Source organism: Sorex araneus, chromosome 3, assembly GCF_027595985.1.
Source record: "Sorex araneus isolate mSorAra2 chromosome 3, mSorAra2.pri, whole genome shotgun sequence".
In the NCBI taxonomy this organism is placed as follows: domain Eukaryota; kingdom Metazoa; phylum Chordata; class Mammalia; order Eulipotyphla; family Soricidae; genus Sorex; species Sorex araneus.
The window spans coordinates 204,702,162-204,722,235 of NC_073304.1; the positions used below are offsets into that span (position 1 = coordinate 204,702,162).

The 20,074-nt window shown below is 42.4% G+C and overlaps 1 protein-coding gene across 1 annotated transcript in view; it reads right to left on the bottom strand.

Annotated features, from left to right (window-relative positions):
• Positions 1-295: 295 nt before the first annotated feature.
• VMP1 (vacuole membrane protein 1) overlaps positions 296-20,074 on the bottom strand; it is a 118,809-nt gene continuing 99,030 nt past the window's right edge. The window contains exons 10-12 of the mRNA XM_004608614.3: positions 18,655-18,716; positions 3,773-3,875; positions 296-2,058 (exon numbers count right to left, since the gene is read on the bottom strand). Of these exons, the coding sequence (XP_004608671.1) occupies positions 1,915-2,058; positions 3,773-3,875; positions 18,655-18,716 (309 nt within the window). The 3' untranslated portion in view covers positions 296-1,914. The remainder of the gene's footprint in view (positions 2,059-3,772; positions 3,876-18,654; positions 18,717-20,074) is intronic.

Below are 20,074 nucleotides of genomic sequence, written 5' to 3' on the forward strand. Positions count from 1 at the left end.
CAACATTATAAGTCAAATGAATTAATCTCTTAGCTCTTTATCCTTTTGTGAATACTCTATGCTGCATGAAATTTTACCAAAAGTTCAAGAGTCACTACAAATAGTACAATGTGCATTTTGCTTTCCTCTCTTCAAACACCAAATAAAATGCAAGTGAAGCAACTGAAACACAATTAGAAGCTGACTTCTACAGTAAACATTTGCTACTTTTAAGTAAGGCAACAGTCATGATGCTAGAAAGCTCCTGGGCAGATAAAAAAAATTATTAAGGAAGCAATAACCTTTTCAAAACTCATGACACAATTACTTGCCCTTTATTCAGTGGTGGTCATAGAGACTATCACATATTTTCACAAAATCTACTCAGTTCAATACTGCTGCAACATCATGGCATGAAAGAGTGGCACCAAGGAGTCACTGGACATAAGAACTAGAGTTTTAAAATTGTAAACCAGGATGCTGGGTAATGTTTAAATGGGAACATTGGAAATGGATGGTCAGATGAAAGATACCAAAATGTCAGACAGCCCATCGACTGCTGTTGCCATGAGATTCAACAGTCAACATCAATCTGATAAGCTACCTGACAAGATGGTACAGCCATGGAGATGTCACGATGAGAGGCAAAATAAGCAGACATTCAAGCAGGATTTGGTAAAACAAATCAGGCATTTCTGGTTGAGATTCAAACCCAATTCTATACTCAACATACGGTCAGGACCCATTTTCCTAAAGGAAAAACATGAACCTTTATTTTCACTGTAAGCTAAAGAAAAACTCAACCAGAAACATCCCAAAGGCAAAAAAATCACACAAGAACAAAAACACTAAATAAAAGTGAAAAATCAGGTTACACAAAAAAGTAAAATTGTCAGTTAAAACCAGAGTACATACTGAGTTAAAATGAACATATATGAGAAAGTATGATTAGAAAATAGTAAGTCTTTCTACAGTGTCATTGTGCACCACCCTCTTTTCTGTTTTCACAAATCAAGAAATACCCTTGTTATCTCAATACCAAATCTTCAATCCCAAATCTTCAGCAGTGTGTAGCTAGTTGCCCAACTCCAGAATTACAATCCCCTCACCCCAAAATTCTCCTTCATCCATGTAAAGGCTTCACAAGTTATGACTGTATGTAGACTTGGCAATGCTACAAATCAGTTACTAGAAGCTGAAAGGAAGTGAAAATCAAAACGCTCAAGAAAACGGACACAATTCTGGAATGATCAAAGATGTCTTTATAAAGTTTTTCCATGACTTCATTCTAAATATACAGAATAAAAAATGGTGTCAGCTCATTCGAGAGACACCAATTAGATTTTCTTTATACTGTTTTAAAATTTAAAGACCAGTTTCCCAGGAGGGTGTGCAATGCATCTTAAAATGGCCCTTTTTTGTTGTAGGTGGGAGAGGAAAGGTTGGGCAGGGTGATATATTAAATTTTACCATGATAGACATGCAAGACTGTTAACCCAATCTAGTATAATTTATATACAATTTACTGACTTAGAAAAACAAAGCAGTCATTTGTGACAAGCCTAAAAAGCTTGACATAGTTAATATACGTAGGAACTTTTTTTTTCAGCGGGAGTGTCTGGAATTCTTTAATTGTACCATGTGGATCTTTTCAAAGTGACAAATAGAAGGCCAGTTTCTGTTAAATTTGGTGCTGAACATCACAATCCACCCTAATAAAAATAGAATTCAGGTTGAATTAAGGGTGGATCTTACCTTACTTAACACAGAGAGGAAAAACATGTGAGTGCAAAATATGGACTAAATTGCTTTTGGAACATTAAAAGAACAATTTTTATACAGGTTGGAAAAGGAAATTTTCCGTCCTGGTGTGGGGTCTTCCCAATCTCAGGCAGAACCCATCCAATCTAATTCTGTTGTGAAAACCTTTCCTGCTTATTTGGTTTTCTCCTCAGAGTTCACCTGCTGTTGAATTCGTTTGGCATAACTTTGCGCCATGGAATTAATGATGGACAAGATGAAGTAACACACCATTACGACCACCAACTTCTCAAACATCCAGGACAACCAGTTTTCTCCCTGTGGAAATAAATGCAAAAAACAAAACAAAACAAAAAAACCAAAAAAACCCCATGAGAAACACTCCATTAGTTCAGTAAAAGCTAGAGGAGCCCCACGTTGCTCTAAGGAAAGTGAACCCATAACCTAAGAACTGAATAATGGAGTCTTTGGTGCTGGGGACATGACTCAAGGGCATGTGAAGCTCTGCCTAACATGTATAAGATCCCCAGCATGCAGCTCACATCCCACCCACGCCAGATATTTTTTAAGGCTTTTATCAGGCCAGAAAGGTAGTACAGCACTTGCTTTGCACGTAACTGACTCAAGTTTGATTCCTGGCATCCCATATAATTCCCCGGGCACCACTAGGAGTGAACCCTGGGCACTTTCTGTGTAACCGCCCAACAAAAAACCACACAAAAGTAAAACAAAGTCTTTATCTCTAGGTACCCTATGTCTGCAGTAATACCTTTGTCACCTTGTTCTGTTTTTGGGATATAAAATCAATATTAATTCCTATAGTTTGGGTGGTGTGAGTTCTTTTACTAGATAATAAAGTCTTTTATTTATTTATTTATTTAGCTTTTTGGGTCACACCTGGCAATGCAGAGGGCTCACTCCTGGCTCTGCACTCAGGAATTACCCCTGGCAGTGCTCAGGAGACCATATGGGATGCTGGAAATCGAATCCGGGTCGGCCGCGTGCAAGGCAAATGCCCTACCCGCTGTGCTATCGCTCCAGCCCCAATAATAAAGTCTTTTAAATTCTACTCTCAAGTTACCACACAGAGCAGTGTTAAGAGAACTACACATGTAAGTTTTAGCACTGGGAACAACTTTTGTAATATAAATTCTGTATCTGTCTGAAATCATTAGAGTAGCGAAGGGCCATAAAAAGAGGCCATGAGAATAAAATGACTACTTCCTTCTAGTTTCTCACTGCAGTTACTGCTTCCTCATCTTCTTCTAGTCATTTTCCTTAACCATGGAACTGTTTATAGAAAAGGCAGAATTTATCAGTTCAGCTTAAGAGTCCTGATTAAAAATATTTTTGTATTTATTTTCTCACCTCTGATAAGAAACAGTTAAAAAAAAAAGAGATATTCAAATAACCATAGAAAGTCTAATTCTATATTATAACAAAGTCTGAATGTTTTAAATTCATATATAGTTTTTTTGGGGGGGCCACACCCAGCTCTGGTCAGGGACTCCTAGTGGAGCGCTTGGGGACCAGATGGGGTGCGGGAATTGAGCCCAGTGCTGAACCCATTGTTCTATCTCAGCATCCCTGAAATATATTAATAAATCATTTATTATCAAGATAATAACTCATGTAACGAAACAATCAATTACTTTCAATTAGTCCTCTTCTTTCTGGGAGAGGATGCACAAAACAGAAGTGACTTTTTGTTGTTTTTGGGTCACACCCGGCGATGCACAGGGGATACTCCTGGCTCTGCACTCAGGAATTACCCCTGGCAATGCTCGGGGGACCATACAGGATGCTGGGAATCAAACCCAGGTCGGTTGCGTGCAAGGCAAACGCCCTACCCGCTATGCCATTGCTCCAGTCCCCAGAAGTGACTTTTGATTTAGATCCACTTCCCAGTAGAGACTAAAAAGAGCTTCAACTCCTGGGACGACAAATACGCCTCACTATTTCACTATTTGCCTAAAACTGCACTGGGAACGCCTGCAGGTGGGGTGGTGCGGGGAGGGACGGGGAGTCTCACCTGTGAGGTGCCCATTTCATTTCTGTGGTGAAGCTTCTGCCGCTGCGCCTCCAGGTACTCCTGGAATGGCTTCTGCAGAGATGGGCCAATGCCCGGGACAGCACTGGAGGCAGGAAGGAGCCCAAGGAAAAAGGCACATTTGGGGAAGAAAAGCAGGAGAAACGTTAAAGAAAATCCACTTACCGCCTGAAGGCAAAAAATGCAGAGCTGGTGAAAGCCTAGGAACTCTTTACAGAGGAGAAAGTTCAAACTTTCCAAGCCCTGCAAGGCAGAGCTCTCCCCTCCTGCCAACATAACCAGGAGAAAACAGGAGCCAAGCCCCCTCCTGCAGAAGAGTCCATTGGAGTGTTAGTGTGGCCAGCAGAGCAGTGGCCGCGCACCGGCGTGGCACAAAGAGTAAAATGAATGACTTCTGAGAAGTCCCACATTTATCACCACCAGTTCCTGTAAGAACTGGTTTGAACCGATTAATAAGGAAATGACTTATGCTTGTGTCATCCAGAGTTGAAAAAGAAACCTCCCGCCCTCTCCCGGACTAGTCCCATCTTCTCACAGGGGGCGGTCCTGTCTCAATCCAAGTCCTTATTAGGACAATCTGTGCGTCATCCTTATCCAAAAAGAATGCATTAGCAAATTTGGGAGGCACCTCCCACTAGTCAGAAGTCAGTGATTAACAAAGGAACAAAGAAGGAACTATGAACCCTGAATCACTTCGTGGTTTATGGTACATGGTTTGCACAGAAACTACAGTACGTTACTAAACAACTTGTTCTGAGATGACTGGGCGAATGACCTCTGATAATTTTCTGTACCAGGAGCTCCCTCTCACCCAGAATACGTGCAGGCAAAGCAACCGAAGCTGTTCTGAGCAACTCTGGCTGCCAGGCTCTCTTAGAAATGCTTTGTTGTCTGTTTTTTATTATTCCATTTTTCCTGTTCTGGGGCCACACCCAGCAGTGCTCAGGGCTTACTCCTGGCTCTGTGCTCAGAGAGCACTCCTGCTGGGCTCAGGGGACCTTATGGAGTGCTGGGATTGAAATATCACCCCAGCTCCTGCTTCGGTTTTTAAAATAACTTAGGACATCTTAGAAATATACATCATATTTATTTTCTCATCTGTCTTAGCAGGGTTAAAAGTCTTTATGAGTTGAGCTAAAGGTATTTCAAGTATGTTTGCAACACAGCCTAATGCTCTCCCTATAAAGTATTAAATTCACTTCCCTGTCTCTTCTAGAACAATTCAGTTGTTGCTTTCTGTAATAAAAAGCAGAGGAGCAGAGTAAAAGAATTTTTTTTTTGCTACATTTACTACAAGTTAACAGATATGTAACTTCTGTCTGACACTTTCCTTTATTCCTATTAATTAGTAATATTTAGCAAAAAATAATCCTTCCTTATTTTTTATGTCCAGCAATATAACGGGTGCAATAGGTGGGAGGGCTGAACTGGTGGCTGATCCGTTTGATCGAACTACTTGGTTCCCCAGCACCAAGCAGGAGTAGCCCTGGGGCACTGCCAGGTGTGGTGCCCCCATCCCACCCTCCACAAAGTGTAAAACAAGAAAGAAATCTATGACCATAGGGAACTTCAAGTCATTATGGAATTCATATACTGCTTGCAAAGTAACTTACAAAACAATATTAATTTTGTTGTTGCTGTTGTTCAAAAACACACACAAACTCTCAAAGGAAGAACTGAGAAACAAAGAAGGGAGCAGCGTGGGGTAACTTTAATGAGGAGTTAGGGGTGGAGCTCAGTTGTAGTGTACACGCTTTGCACATCCAAGGCCCTGAGCCTGATTTCCCAGCATTGAAAAGGACTCTGGAGATGAACTGGAGCACATGTGTACATGTGGGATTTGGGTTTGATCCCCAGCCCTGAATGGTTCCCCAAAGACCACCAGGAATGACCCCTGAGCAGTGAGCTGATGACCTCAAATCGAAAGCCAAAAACTAATGAAAGTTTTCTTAATGCAGGATATGTTAAAAGGGCCTGACATGCGTAGCCAGGCCTCTGCTGCACTGGCTAGACCTGGGGCCACAGTGCCAGTCTCTCACACTCTGAGATGCCCTCCCTCGAGTGGGGCAGATGAGAAAGCTCTGAATCATGCTGCCGGGACTGTTGCTCAGTAATGACTGACTACAAAAATGCACCAAAAGTACACATTTTCTCTTGAGAGAGGTTTCCCTTCATTGTATACTGTATATGGAAATGCAAATAGTTTATCCACTAACCAACTTACAATTTGGTTAAATTGTAAATACATAACATATAAATATACACACAAATATGTATGTATCTATATCTATATCTATATCACGGTCACTGTCATCCCATTGGTCATCGATTTGCTCAAGCAGGCGCCAGTAACATCTCCATCCGTCCCTGTCGCGTGCTCGTGTAGCCTGATGGTGTACTGGGGGCTCTTTCAGGGTCAGGGGAACGAGGACCATAGTTGTTACTGTTTTTGAGTATGCCACGGGTAGCTTGCCAGGCTTTATTTTGATATATATCCATATATATACACCCATATAGCAAAATAAAATACACAGCAAGATTGGCAGAAAGATTAGTTTTGAAGACTATAACTTAAAAAAAATTTTAAAAACTCTTCCTTTAGGGGCCAGTGTAGTGTAGTGGGTAGAGTGCAGGCCTTGCATGCGGGTAACTTGGGTCCAATCCCTGGCACTGAGCACTGCCAGAGGAGAGAACCAGGAATAAGCCCTGAGTAGCGCAGCATGGAGCCCCCAAAACAAAAGCAAACAAAAATTTCGTTCAGAAACCCATTTGCGTTTTTGTTTGGGGGCCACACCCTGAGGTGCTTGGGGCTTACTCCTGGCTCAGTGTGCTCTTACTCTTGCTGGGCTCAGGCTGGGACTTGAACCCAAGTCAGCAGGGCCAGGCAAGCGCCCAGCTGTCCTCTCTCTCTAGCCTGCTGCTGGCTTCTTATTTTTTAATGACTTTTAAGTTTTTGCCTTGCTGTTGAAGCTCGTGTTCTCTCTTGTCTCACTACTTCTTTTGCCTGCCTATTTCCGAAGGTGTACTTCTCCCCCCTCTCCCCTCATCTTTATAAGCAAGTTTCAATAAAAACTCTCTTGCTTCACCAAAACAAACAGACAAACAAAAACTTTAAAAAAAATTTGGGGCCACATCTGGCTATGATGAGGGCTTACTCCTGGCTCTGTGCTCAGGGATCACTCCTGGGGGTCAGTGATGGGGGTGCCATTTGTGGTGCCAGGGATGGAACTGGGGTTGGCAGTAAAGCAACTTACCTGCTATACTATCTCTCTGGCTCATCAGGGGCTGTATCTTGCTTGGTGCTAGAGGGTTAATTCTGGGGGTATTCCGGGGATTATGTCTGCCAGGGACTGAACCTGGGACTCCTACATGCTAAGCAAATACCCCACCCTTTGAACTATCCACTAATCTCCCAGATATTTTTGTAAAACTGTATCATCAAGGCTGGAGAAATAGTAAAGGGGTTACGGTGCTTGTCTTGCATACGGCCCATCCTAGTTTAGCCCCCAGCACTGCATGGTCCCCTCAGCACTACTGGAAACAACCCCTGGGCACAGAGCTGAGAGTAGCCCCAGAGCACTGCCAGGTGCCCCCCATATATAATTTTTATTTATAATTTAATTTCTCTATCTTTATAAATAATGATTTAATCAACACTAACCAATTTTGGTAATGGACTAAATTAAAATAGAAATTAAAAGGGCTGAGGAGATAGCTCAAAAGGCTAGAGTGATTGTGTAACATATGTAGGAGTCACGTTACCGACTAGATTCCATGGGAGGTCAAAAGACCACATGGCCACCCACCAACGAGATGGTCAGACTTCTTCACCAAAACCCTTAACGAATGGTTTGAGGCACTTCCTGTACCTGGAGTGAGCAGTTATCATTGGGCTACACTAACACGAGACAGGGACAAATGGAGACATTACTGCTCAACGCTCGAGCAAATCCAAGATCAACAGGAGGACAAGTGACGTAGGAGCCACAGCTGTGAGTGGACCTGAGCACTGTATCAGGAGTAGCTCCTGAATACTGCCAAGAGTAGCCATAAATATACCACTGTACTGCACTGTCGTCCCGCTATTCATCTATTTGCTCAAGTGGGCACCAGTAACCTCTTCGTTGTGAGACTTGTTGTTACTGTTTTTGGCATATCGAATATGCCACTGGTAGCTTGCCAGGCTCTGCTGTGTGGGTGGGATACGCTCGGTAGCTTGCCGGGCTCTCCGAGAGGGATGGAGGATTCGAACCCAGGTTGGCTGCGTGTAAGGCAAATGCCCTACCCACTGTGCTATCACTTCAGTCCAGCCATAAATATAAACAACGCCCCCTGAAATTAGTGTTGCCATTCTCAAACATTTATTTATGGTAAAGAAAGTATCTCCACAAAGTCATCCTCAAATTGTTTTCAAGCAGCACACAGAAGCAAAAGACCACTGACATTTTAGGTTAACTGAAGTCATATACATAGTTTTGTGTTGGGGGACGCACACAGGGGACTAACTTGGACTCTAGTTCTGTGGCTTTTTATAGTCAGCTAAGGAAATAGCTTAAATGCCATTCTTTGGAAGCCATTAATTTAGACCTGTGCAACTCATACTGAGTTGGTGAAGTTGTCCACCTGGCATAAAAGTTTGGGGCTTGAGAGATAGTACGGGAGTTAAGGCTCCTGCCTTGCACATAGCCAGTCTGGATTCGATTCCCAATGTCCCATATGGTCTCTCAACACAATGAGGAGTAATTCCTGAGTACAGACCTAGGAGTTACACTCTGAGCATCACCAAAACCACCCACCCAACCAACCAAACAAAAGCAAAGTATCAAAAATTTTGTGATACAGAACATAACAGAAGAGAGAAAAAACATGCATTCAGAGGCTGGGGAGATTATACAAAGGGCTGAAGGAACGTTTTGCATGAAGGCCAGGGTTTGATTCCTGGCACCATATGGACCACAGGCACCAAACAAGACGGGGTCGCTAAACACTGCTAGGTACAGCCCCCCTAACTAAAAAACCCCTCCAAACTACAAATTTCCACAAAAGTTATTTTAATAATGATTTTTGCATTTTTGTACTTGATAAGGAAAAAAGGGTGAACTATGTGGCATGCAGGAAATGGGTTTGATCCTTACTCATAGCTAATAATAACAATAATAATAATGATAATAATAATGGAAAAACTTCAGCAAGTGTAAACAATAGAAGGGGAAAAAGTTAAGAAAAAAAAACTCAAAAATTTTAACCTTCTGAGCTCAAAAGTGGTTGCATGCGAACAGTATTTTACATGTTTACATACCAAGCATGCATTAAAACAGAAACAAGACAAACTTCTTCCCAAAATTCTGTAAAGGGCTGGAGAAATCAAATTGATGACTGAATACATGCGTTACATGCAGGGGCCTGGGTTCATTCACTGGCACATCGCCTGGTTCCCCACATACCACCTGGATCGTCCTTGAGCTCAAAGCCAGGATCAGTCCCTGAGCACTATTAGATGTGGTTCAAAAACAAAACAAACAAAACAGCAAAACTCCATGAAAGGCTGTGACAAATGTGCAAATAAAATTTCTTCTTTTTTTTTTTTTTGCTTTTGGGTCACACCCATCGATGCACAGGAGTTACTCCTGGCTCTGCACTCAGAAATTACTCCTGGCGGTGCTCAGGTGACCATATGGGATGCTGGGATTCAAACCTGGGTCAGCTGTGTGCAAGGCAAACACCCTACACTTTGTGGTATTGATCCAGCCCCTAAAATTTATTCTTAAAAATAGCTTTTAACATACATGTCACTCTGTTTCTGGAAAGCACTAATCTGATAATAAAATACCAGTATTTTAAACTATCTCCACATCAACTCATTATAAACAAAGGTCTACATTATTCTCTGTACCCACACAGACAGAAAACCTTCCAGAGCAACCATCGCAACCAACGGAGGTTGCACAGAGGGAGTGGACTGATTACTCACTCCAGTTTCTCATAATAATTAAGATTTCCATTTGTTGGTTCATTAGTCCTAAGCACACTCGCAATCCAAAAATTCACTGGCAATTATCTATTATTCTGAGTTTTAGGGAACTCTTTTCAAATTGTGTAAGTTTCAAACAAATCAGTTCACCAGATATAAGAAATATATCACCTGATTTCCTTTAGTAAGTCTTTCCTCTATTATGGAGATAATTATCAAATTAGGCCACTCTTCTAGAAGATTTAAAATTTTTCTGGTTAGAAAATTTAAGTTTTTTCAGTCAGGTTTGTTTGTTACTAGTACAAAACTGGGGCCTAGTACTTAATACCGTAAAGGTGGGCCAGAGAGATAGTGCTGTGGGCAGGGTGGTTGTCTTTTTTTTTTTTTTTTGCTTTTTGGGTCACACCCAGCGATGCTCAGGGGTTACTCCTGGCTTTGCACTCAGGAATTACTCCTGGAGGTGTTTGGGGGACCATATGGGATGCCGGGGATCGAACCCGGGTCGGCCGCGTGCAAGGCAAACGCCCTACCCGCTGTGCTATCGCTCCGGCTCCAGGGTGCTTGTCTTGCATGCAACCAACCTGGGTTCGATCTCTGCCATCCTGTAAGGCCCCCCGAGCCCCACAGGAATGATTCAGAGCACTGTTGGGTGTGGCCCAAAACCAAAAACCGAAAAACAAAATAAAGGGAAAAAATAACAAAAAACTATTTTTAAAAAAAAATATAGCCTCTGCTCTAGCATTAACATCATTATGTAAAGTTACACGGAATTTCCTGAAAACACACCATCTGACAAGTTTCTAGTAAAGGAAAAGGGGTAAGAAGTCTCCATCTTTCTTAGAAAAAGTGCGGGCGCAGTTTATTTTTCTTTCTTACCTGTTACTGCTTATGCAATAGTTTGAGTCTGATTTATTTTAATATCCCTCTGGTGATTGATCATACATAAAGTCTAAGTAATAGTCAAACCTTGGTTTGTGATCAGTCACAAACTTTTGGGTTTTGTGTTTGTTTTTGGGCCACACCCAGCGAGATTATCAGAGGTTACTCCTGGCTCTGCACTCAGGAATCATTCCTGGCGGTGTTGGGTATGCCAAGGATTGAATCCAGGTAGGCTGCATGCAAAGGCAAACACCTACCTGCTGTACCTACCTGCTATCACCTGGCCCTGACAATCCTTTGAAACCTTATAAAACTTTGTAAGTTTATAGATGAGAGAAAATGTTTTTATACTAATCAGGTCTCAAGGGTTGTACTAAAAGAAAAAAAAAACCCCAAAAACCAAAAAACAACAAAAAACAAAATAGAATTGGTTCAACCAATCCTATTGCTGTTGTACTGCTGAGAGTATATTGACTAATGAACACTCTGAAATAGACTACTGATGACTACTTTTCTTTTTCCTTTGGCTTCTGGGCCATACCCAGAGATGCTCAGGAGTGACCTGTGGCGGTGCTTTCACTACCATATGCATGCCTGGGATTCAACGGAGCTGGATACACTCAAGGCTCTATCTCCTGTCCTATCTCTTTGGCCCCACTGGCACTTTTATTTTCCTTTCCCTTTTTGCGGGTGATGGGGGGGGGGGTTGGTGGAGGACCACACCCAGGTGTGCTCAGGGCTTACTCCTAGCACTCCACTCAGGAATCATTCCTGGCAGTGCTGGGGGACCATCTGAGATGCCTGGAGGTAGCCACGTGCAAGGCAAACACCCACTCACTGTATTATTTCCAGTCTCCAACTGGCACTTTTTGATGGCAGTTGATGGTAAAAGTCATTTTTGAATACTGTTGTCAGGTCATACTCAGTGGTGCTCTGGGAACCATGTGGTGTTGGGACCGAAACCCAGAGTTCCAACATGCAAAGCATGTACTCCAGCCCTCGGAGCTATTTCCACAGCCCCTACTTATACAAATATTAAAATGCAGAAAATGTGGGATGGAGGGTATACTGGGGTTTTTGGTGGTGGAAAATGTGCACTGGTGAAGGGATGGTTTTGATCATTGTATGAACGAGATTCAAACACAAAGGCTTTGTAGGTGTTCTCACAGTGATTCAATAAAATAAATAGATAAATAAATAAAATGCAGAAATAAAAATTAAAAAGAATTAAAGATAAAAGCCAAAGAACAAACTCACTTTAAAAACCTTACTATGACGGTTTTCATGCTATCCTTCACAAGGTCTTTGTTTGGGGGAGGCCACACCCAGCAGTGCACTGGGCTTACTCCTGGCTCTGTACTCAGGGATCATTCTTGAATGATCGGGTTTCGGGAGCCATATAGGGTGCTGGGGATTGAACCCATGTTGGCTGTGAGCAAAATACCCTACCCACTGTACTATCTCTCTAGTCATCTTGTTAGCAAGTATTTTAAGGCACATTATATACTTATCTTTTGTTAAGATTGGCAATCTCTAAAGTTTTGGGGTTGCCTTCTATAGATTACAATAGGAACAGGTAAATGTCAACGCTTTAATTTTTGGAGGTTCTTTCTGAATGCAATATTACAACTGCCTTCTTTTTGGTTTTTCTTTTCTTTTTTTTATTTTGGTTTTTCTTTTCTTTTCTTTTCTTTTCTTTTTTAGGGGGGTTGTAAGTTGAGGAGACACTCATCAATCCTCAGGGGTTACTCCTGGCTCTGAGTTTAAGGACTGATCACTCCTGGTGGGGCTTGGGGTACTGAACCTATGTTAGTCCGGTGCAAAGCAAATCCCTACTTGCTGTGCTGTATCTCTGACTCTGCTCTTTACTGATTATTTTTATAAAAAGAATTACTATTATTATTATTTTTTGCTTTTTGGGTCACACCTGGCAATGCACAGGGATTATTCCTGGCTCATGCACTCAGGAATTACTCCTAGTGGTGCTCGGGGGACCATATGGGATGCTGGGAATTGAACCCTGGTCGGCTGCGTGCAAGGCAAACGCCCTACCCGCTGTGCTATTGCGCCAGCCCCTAAAAAGAATTTTAAAAGTCACTCATCTGTCTTGTTAGAGTTTGTTTAGCTAAAACTAATTATTAAATGTTATAGTTTTCAAATAATTGTTCTCAGAAATGTCCACATTTTAGTCAAATAAAGTTAAATTTTCATACACACACTCACACAGAGAATGATCTCAAAAGGCTTAACGGTTAGAATTTCAACAAGTTGTCATTTCCTGTCTAATAAGGATTCTCACAGTACTAAACCACTAGTTTCCCTGGGGCCCAACCAATACCAGAACTTATTCACAGTGACTCAGGATGGCTCTCAGACTTGGCCTGACTCAATAATGACAAACTGCCCTCCAAACAAAACTGACTTTCCAACTACAGTAGATAGCTATGGGAAAGAGTGGAGGAGGGAGATAAATTTATCAGGCAATCTTTCATAAGTCAAAGGCCAGTGTGCTAACTGCTGGTGGTTTTTTGTTGTTGTTGTTGTTGTTACTGTTTTTGTAAATCACCTTCCAGCCCCCAGATATTATAGAAAGATGGGGTGGGGGGAGAGAATAAAACAGATTGACACACAATTAATCCAGAAATAGGACAAGTAAATGAACGAACGCTAACCACAGAAGAAATGATCTTTAGTCTTATAAAGATGGGATGCAGTGGGCTGGAGAGACAACACAGCAGATAGAGTACTTGCCTTGCAAAAATCTGACTGGGGTTTGATCCTCGCCACCCCATATGGTTCTCCCAACACTGCAGGAATGCAAAGCCAGAACTAAACCCTGGGCACTGTCAGGTACAGTCCCCAAACAAAAACGAAGAAAAAGACATATGGGGTATATGGGGCCAGAGAGATACTATAGTGGGAAGGGTGGGTAAGGTGCTTGCCTTTCATGTGGCCAAGGTGGGCACCCCAGATAACCCCCAGAACCCATCAGGAGTGATCCCTGAGTCAGAGCCAGAAGTAAGCTCTGATCACTTCTGGTGTGGACCCAAGACAAAACAACAACAACAACAACAACAACAACAACAACAACCAAAAAACAAACAAGCAAACAAAAACCAACAAAACCCTAAAACCTCAAAGGGTTACAGATAATGGTTGCTTTGAGGACATGAATCCTCTCTCCTCTGATCTCCCATTTTCTAATAAAGCTGTTGTTTTGGGGCTACAACCAGTAGGGGCTATTTCTATTTCTGGCTCTGCTCAGGAGTGAGCCTCAGCAGTGTCAGGAGACCATATGTGGTACAGTGGACTGAACCAGGATCTCGCTGAAGCAGTTGCGTGCAAGAATGGAAGGAGGCAAGTGCAGTTACTGCCTGTGTATATATATGTATATATACATATGCATATATATACATATATACAGTAATTATACAGTAGTAATTACACAAGGGGGATGTAGTGCTCCTATGTGACTCTAGTGAAAATATTGTTAATTACTAATGCTACTTAAATAAAAATTCTGACTCTTTGAAACTGGTATTGTAAAAAAAATAACTGGTTGGGCCACAGCGATAGTATAGCGGGTAAGGCAGGTAAGGCCTTGCACACAGCCAATCTGGGTTTGATCCCAGCATCCCATATGGTCCCCAAAACACCTCCAGGAGTGATTCCTGAGCACAGAGCCAGGATTAACCCCTGAGCACTGCCAGATGGGGAAGGGGGGAGAGAGAGAGGGAAGGAATGAGGGAGGGAGGGGAGGAGGGAGGGAAGAAAGGGAGAGAAGGAGGGAGGAAGGGAGAAAGGGAGGAAGGAAGGTAGGTTAGTTAACTGGTAACTGATGTGTTCTACTTGCTTTTAAAATAGAAATATAGTAACTCACTCAAACCAAGTTCCTTTACATCTGTGGATCACAGAAAAACAATATAAATAAATTCAGGATGAAACTAGGTGTTGCATTAAAAACCTAAGGCTTTCCCATACAGACCAGTATGGGTTGACAGTTTGGCACAATTTACATTTGTGAGGAGCTGGACTGACAGTACAGTGGATAGGGCATTTGCTTCGAAAGCAGCTGACCAGGTTCAATCCCTGGCATTCCATACAGTACCCTGAGTAGAAATTACTCCAGGAGTAATTCCTAAGTGCTGAGCCAGGAGTAATCCTTGAGCATTTTGCTGAGTGTGGACCAAACCCTGCCCCTAGTACCTCCCCTCCCCAAATCATTGTGATTCAACTCAGGATTTGGGATTAAAACATCTTGAATTTCAATCTCATTTGTGATTAAAACCTTTCAAATGATTAAAACCTCTTTTGTACTCAAGTTAGTCCGTTGTGAGTGGTATTATAACTACATATGATACCATCCATTTCTTAGTGGCTGTGTAGAAGGAAGACCATTGCTTTACCCAGAAATATCAGGTGTATTGTTGCCATTACCTCACTACATATTTCTATCACAGGGGTAAAGAAATAAAGAGAGGAGAAAGAAAGAAAAAGTGAGGGAAAGGGAAAAAAATGAAATAAAATAGAAAAAGAAAAAAAATGGAGGGAGGGGAAGAAGGAAAGAAAGGAAGGAAGGAAGGAAGGAAGGAAGGAAGGAAGGAAGGAAGGAAGGAAGGAAGGAAGGAAGGAAGGAGGGAAGGAAGGAAGGAGGGAGGGAGGGAGGGAGAACAGGAAGGAAGGAAGCACAACAGCCCTTGTTTTGAACATACAGAATTATTTTCTTTTTTTTTTTTTTCGCTTTTTGGGTCACACCCAGCGATGCTCAGGGGTTACTCCTGGCTTTGCACTCAGGAACTACTCCTGGCGGTGCTTGGGGGACCATATGGGATGCCGGGGATCGAACTCGGGTTGGCCGCGTGCAAGGCAAACGCCCTACCCGCTGTGCTATGGCTCCTGCCCCCAGAATTATTTTCTAGTAAGAACCAGAGTGGAGATAATACCTCCTTATAATTAGCAGCTACTCTTTGAAATATGTGATCATTATATGGCATCTTTTTTTTTAATTTAAAAAAAAGGTTTTTTTATTTTGTTTGTTTTTGGGTCACACCCAACAGTGCTCAGGGCTTACTCTGCTCTGTGCTCAGGGATCACTCCTGGTGGGGTTCAAGGGACCATATGGGTGTTGGGTCCTACCTGCTATACTATCTCTTCATCTCTCAGGCCCCAACCTTTTTTTTTTTTTGTGAGGACACAGCTGGTAATGCACAGGGATCACCTCTGGAGGGCTCAAGGGACCACAAAGGGTCCTGGGAATTGGAGACAAAACCTGGGTCAACAGTGTACAGGGCAAGTGCCTAACCTGTTGTACTATCTGTTGGCCCCAAGAGGCAACATTTTAAAAGTAAAATATGCAGACCCAAATAGTAGAAGTTAAACAGGCATTAATAGTACTGCAAGAAGAGGCCAATCTGGAATCAATGAAGAGTGACTGGCTATAAAACAACAGCAACAACACAAACAAAACACAAAACAAAAACCTAGGTTAAAAATCAACAGATCTCAGCTATAGAAAGTGAGAGTGGCAGTAGTTTTATATACTGATAGAGCTGTGACTGACTTAAAGACCGACTGAGTATTAATAAAATAAACAGGGACCCACAGACCCAAAAGGTTGAGAATAAAGAACAGTTTATAAAATTTTAAATTTAGGGTGAAATGGCATAAAAACTCATTGGCCTTTAGAGTATTCTAAGTGACATACTGATAGTGATGAAACTTTATCTAAGAATAATATAGTTACAACAACCATGAGATTGGCAGAAAATCACTGTATTTCACTGGAGAAGTGGCATTTGGAATGAAAAAGCAAATCCCTTATAATAATGTAGAAGCACTAAAAAATCTGGCTCCTGTCTTCATTCCACTGCACATCCTGTTTCTTGCTCCCATTTGCTCAGTTACCAATCCCACTGACCTTCGCATTCCAATCTAGTGCTCCTTTAGAATCCTGTTACTTGCTTTTACCACTGATGTTTGTTATTGTTTGGGGGGCATAAACCATTTTTTATTCTATTTATTCACTTATTTATTTTGTTTTGGAACACACCTGGCTGTGTGCAGAGCTCAGATTTCACTCTGAGCTGAGGGACAACTCCTGCAGGGCTTGGGGGTGGGGATATTTGGGATGCTGGGACTCAACCCAGGTGGGCCACATGTAAGGCAAGTGCCCCTACCTGCTGCATCACTCTGGCCCCATTATTTTACATTTGTAAAAGCCCACAAGACAGATTTTCTTTCTGTAGAAGAAAAGGACAGCTCATTCTGATTATTTTTCATAGAGTGAGGAACAAGAAACATTAACATTCAAGAACTTAATTACTCACTGGTCAAAATGATCTCTTTTGCCACAGCCAATTCCAGCTCGGAGGTTAAGTATCAAGTTAACTCAGAAATACGAGAGCACAAAGAAGAGCATGGAACATTCTGTATCTAGTTAAAAAAAACCCTGGTCTAGCCAATCCCTTCCCCCCATTCAGTGATTGAGTTATGGAAACTTTCTTGTGTGGCGAAACTGGGGACTTTGTCTTCCAATAAGGCCCTGGCATTCTGACAATGAGCCAGTGTTCTGCATATGGTTTGTGGCAGTCATATGCTTAACGTTATTTTCTGGGAATTCTCATCCTCTTTGGTGAGAAGACCAGAACATGTCATTTTAATCATGACTTTTAAGTTAGGCTTGGTCATGCATTGGAGAAAGTCTAAAATTAAATAACTATTACTTTTAAACTTCAAATAAAAGAAAGAAATGGAAGGAAGGAAGGTAGGAAAGAAGGAAGAAAGGAAGGGGGGAGGGAGAGAGGAAGAAAAGAAGGAGGGAGGGAGGGAAGGAGGGAAGGAGGGAGGGAGGGAGAGAGAAAGGAAGGAAGGAGGAACCAAGTGGAGGGAGGGAGGAAGGAAGGAAGGGAGGAAGGGAGGGAGGGAGGGAGAATTATTTTTGGGTTTTGGTCCACGCCTGACTGCATTCAGGCATCATTTCTCGGCCATGCTTGGGAGACCCTATGTAAAGCTGGGGATTGAAATGGGGTTGGCAGCATGCAAGTCTCCCTACTATACTGTCTTTTGTATTGCTTGTTATGAATAGCATAAGATGTTGTAAGGCCACAAGAGCAGCCATGTGCTCCTAGAATTCTAAAATTTTAGATAATTAGGAATAGGATTATTTATTTTAATGAAATAGGATTCAAGAAGATAGATAGTGAAAGAAGGGAAGTGGTGAGGAAGTGCACAGATAAAGATGTTTCAAAGATTGCTAAACTGCAGTATGGCAAGCAGGTTGGAAGACCTGGGCAGCAACTAACTCACTGTCACAGACACACCAAAGGCTGGGGAAATTCAAAGTGGTAGTGGAGAAGACAAAGAAGTTGATGAAAATTGTCACTGAGGGAAAGAGAAAGGAAGAAAACAGGGGGTTGTATGCATGGTAACTCCACAATGTGTGCTCTTTTTCTGGAGGTGGGGCACACTCGGAGTTTTCAGGGCTTACTCCCAGCTCTGTGCTCTAGGGAGCATTTGGAGTGCTGGGGATTAAGCTCTAGTCAGCCACATAGTCAAGCTGAGTCAAGCACTGAGCACTATTGCTTTCACCACTGTGTGTGTTTGTTTGTTTGTTTTTTTGCCTTTTTTGGGTCCCACCCAGTGATGCTCAGAGTTACTCCTGGCTCTGCACTCAGGCATGACTCCTGGCGGTACTCAGAGGACCATAGAGGATGCTGGGAATTGAACCTGGGTTGGCTGCATGCAAGGCAAGCACCTTACCCGCTGGACTATCGCTCTGGCCCATGTATGGGTTTTTGTGGTAGTCCTGCGGGACCCTTTCAAAGCAGAACAGCAACCTCTAAGAACAAATGAAGGGAAGAGAATGGAGCCCTAGTCCTCCCCAACTTAAATAGTAACAGGAAAAAAGATATTTATTTGCTCTTGTCAAAAGAGAAAACAAAGGAGCTACCATGAAAATTCTGTACCAATTTATACATGTCCTCCCACTAACATTAGCTATTAAAGAGTTACTTACCCAATGAACGCCACCATCTGCTCCACGATGTGTTTGCTGAATGTTATTATGACGAAGATTTTCTGTAAAGAAAATACTATTAAAGTGAACTGATCTCCACATCACAGACAGCAATGTAAAGTCACTATCATGGTAATGGTCTAGAAAGATGAGGTCACAGCCCCTGTCTGCAATTTAAAAAAACTGAGGTTTTCCCCCTTTTGTGGTGCCAAGTGCTAACTCCTAATCCCTGGCCCTTACAGCTTTTTAATAAAAAATACAAAAACAGGACAACCCATTGTTTGATAAATGCTACAACTTCGATTTGGAAGACATTTTATCTTAAGGACAGTTCTAGTCATACTCGAATACATGACTGTATCTGAGGGAAAAATGTGAGTCATGAAACCCAAGAGTGGGTGGACATTTCGCATGTCCTGTGGATTTTAGATGGTGCAGACAACCAAGGCCCTGGGTTCCCATACAGCCTCTACCACTAAAATTCAAGCATCAGGCTGATGGCATTGGAGCTAAATGTAATCCAGAATCTTGCAAAAATTATTGATCCTTCATGGGAAGCTTTTTGCTTTGTCTTGGAGCCATATCCAACAGGACTCCTACCAGGGGACCATAAAAGCTGCCAGGGATCAAACCTGGGTCAATAGCATACAAGGCAAGTCCCGTTCCTCATTGATTTGCTCAAGCGGGCACCAGTAATGTCTCCATTATGAGACTTATTGTTACTGTTTTTGGCATACTGAATACTCCATGGGCAGCTTGCCAGGCTCTGCCATGTGGGCAAGATACTCTTGGTAGCTTGCCAGGCTCTCCAAGAGGGGCGGAGGAATTGAACACAGGTCGGCTGCATGCAAGGCAAATGCCCTACCCGCTATACTATCGCTCCAGCCCAAAGATTTAGAATACCATGCCGAAAATGCACAGAGCCAGGAGTAGCCCACAAGCACTGCTGGGTGTGGTCCCCAAACCAAAAACCAAACCAAAAACTAGAGGTAGAAGAAAGTTGGGGAATAAATGTTCTTAATTATTAAGTAATAATAACAAGGCACAGTGTTACTCACAAGTCTTTTTTTGGGGGTTTTTATTTGGGTGGTGCCAGAAACTGAATGTAGGACCTTACACATACAAGCCAAGTGATTTATCACTGAGCTACATCACATGCCCTGTCTTTCTTTGGTAAATGTCTCTTGTTACAAACCTCATTGATTCTTAGAACTATTTCTAGGGGCTGGAGAGAGAGCACGTGGGAAAGTCATTTACTTTGTATGTGGCTGACCTGGGTTCCACCTCTGGCATCCCATATGGTGCCTCAAGCCCTGCCAGGCATATTCTCTAAGTTCAGTCAGGAGTAAGCCCTGACCATCACCAGATGTGGCCCCAAAACAAACAAGCAAACAAAACACAAAAATTTTGCAAAGAGAGG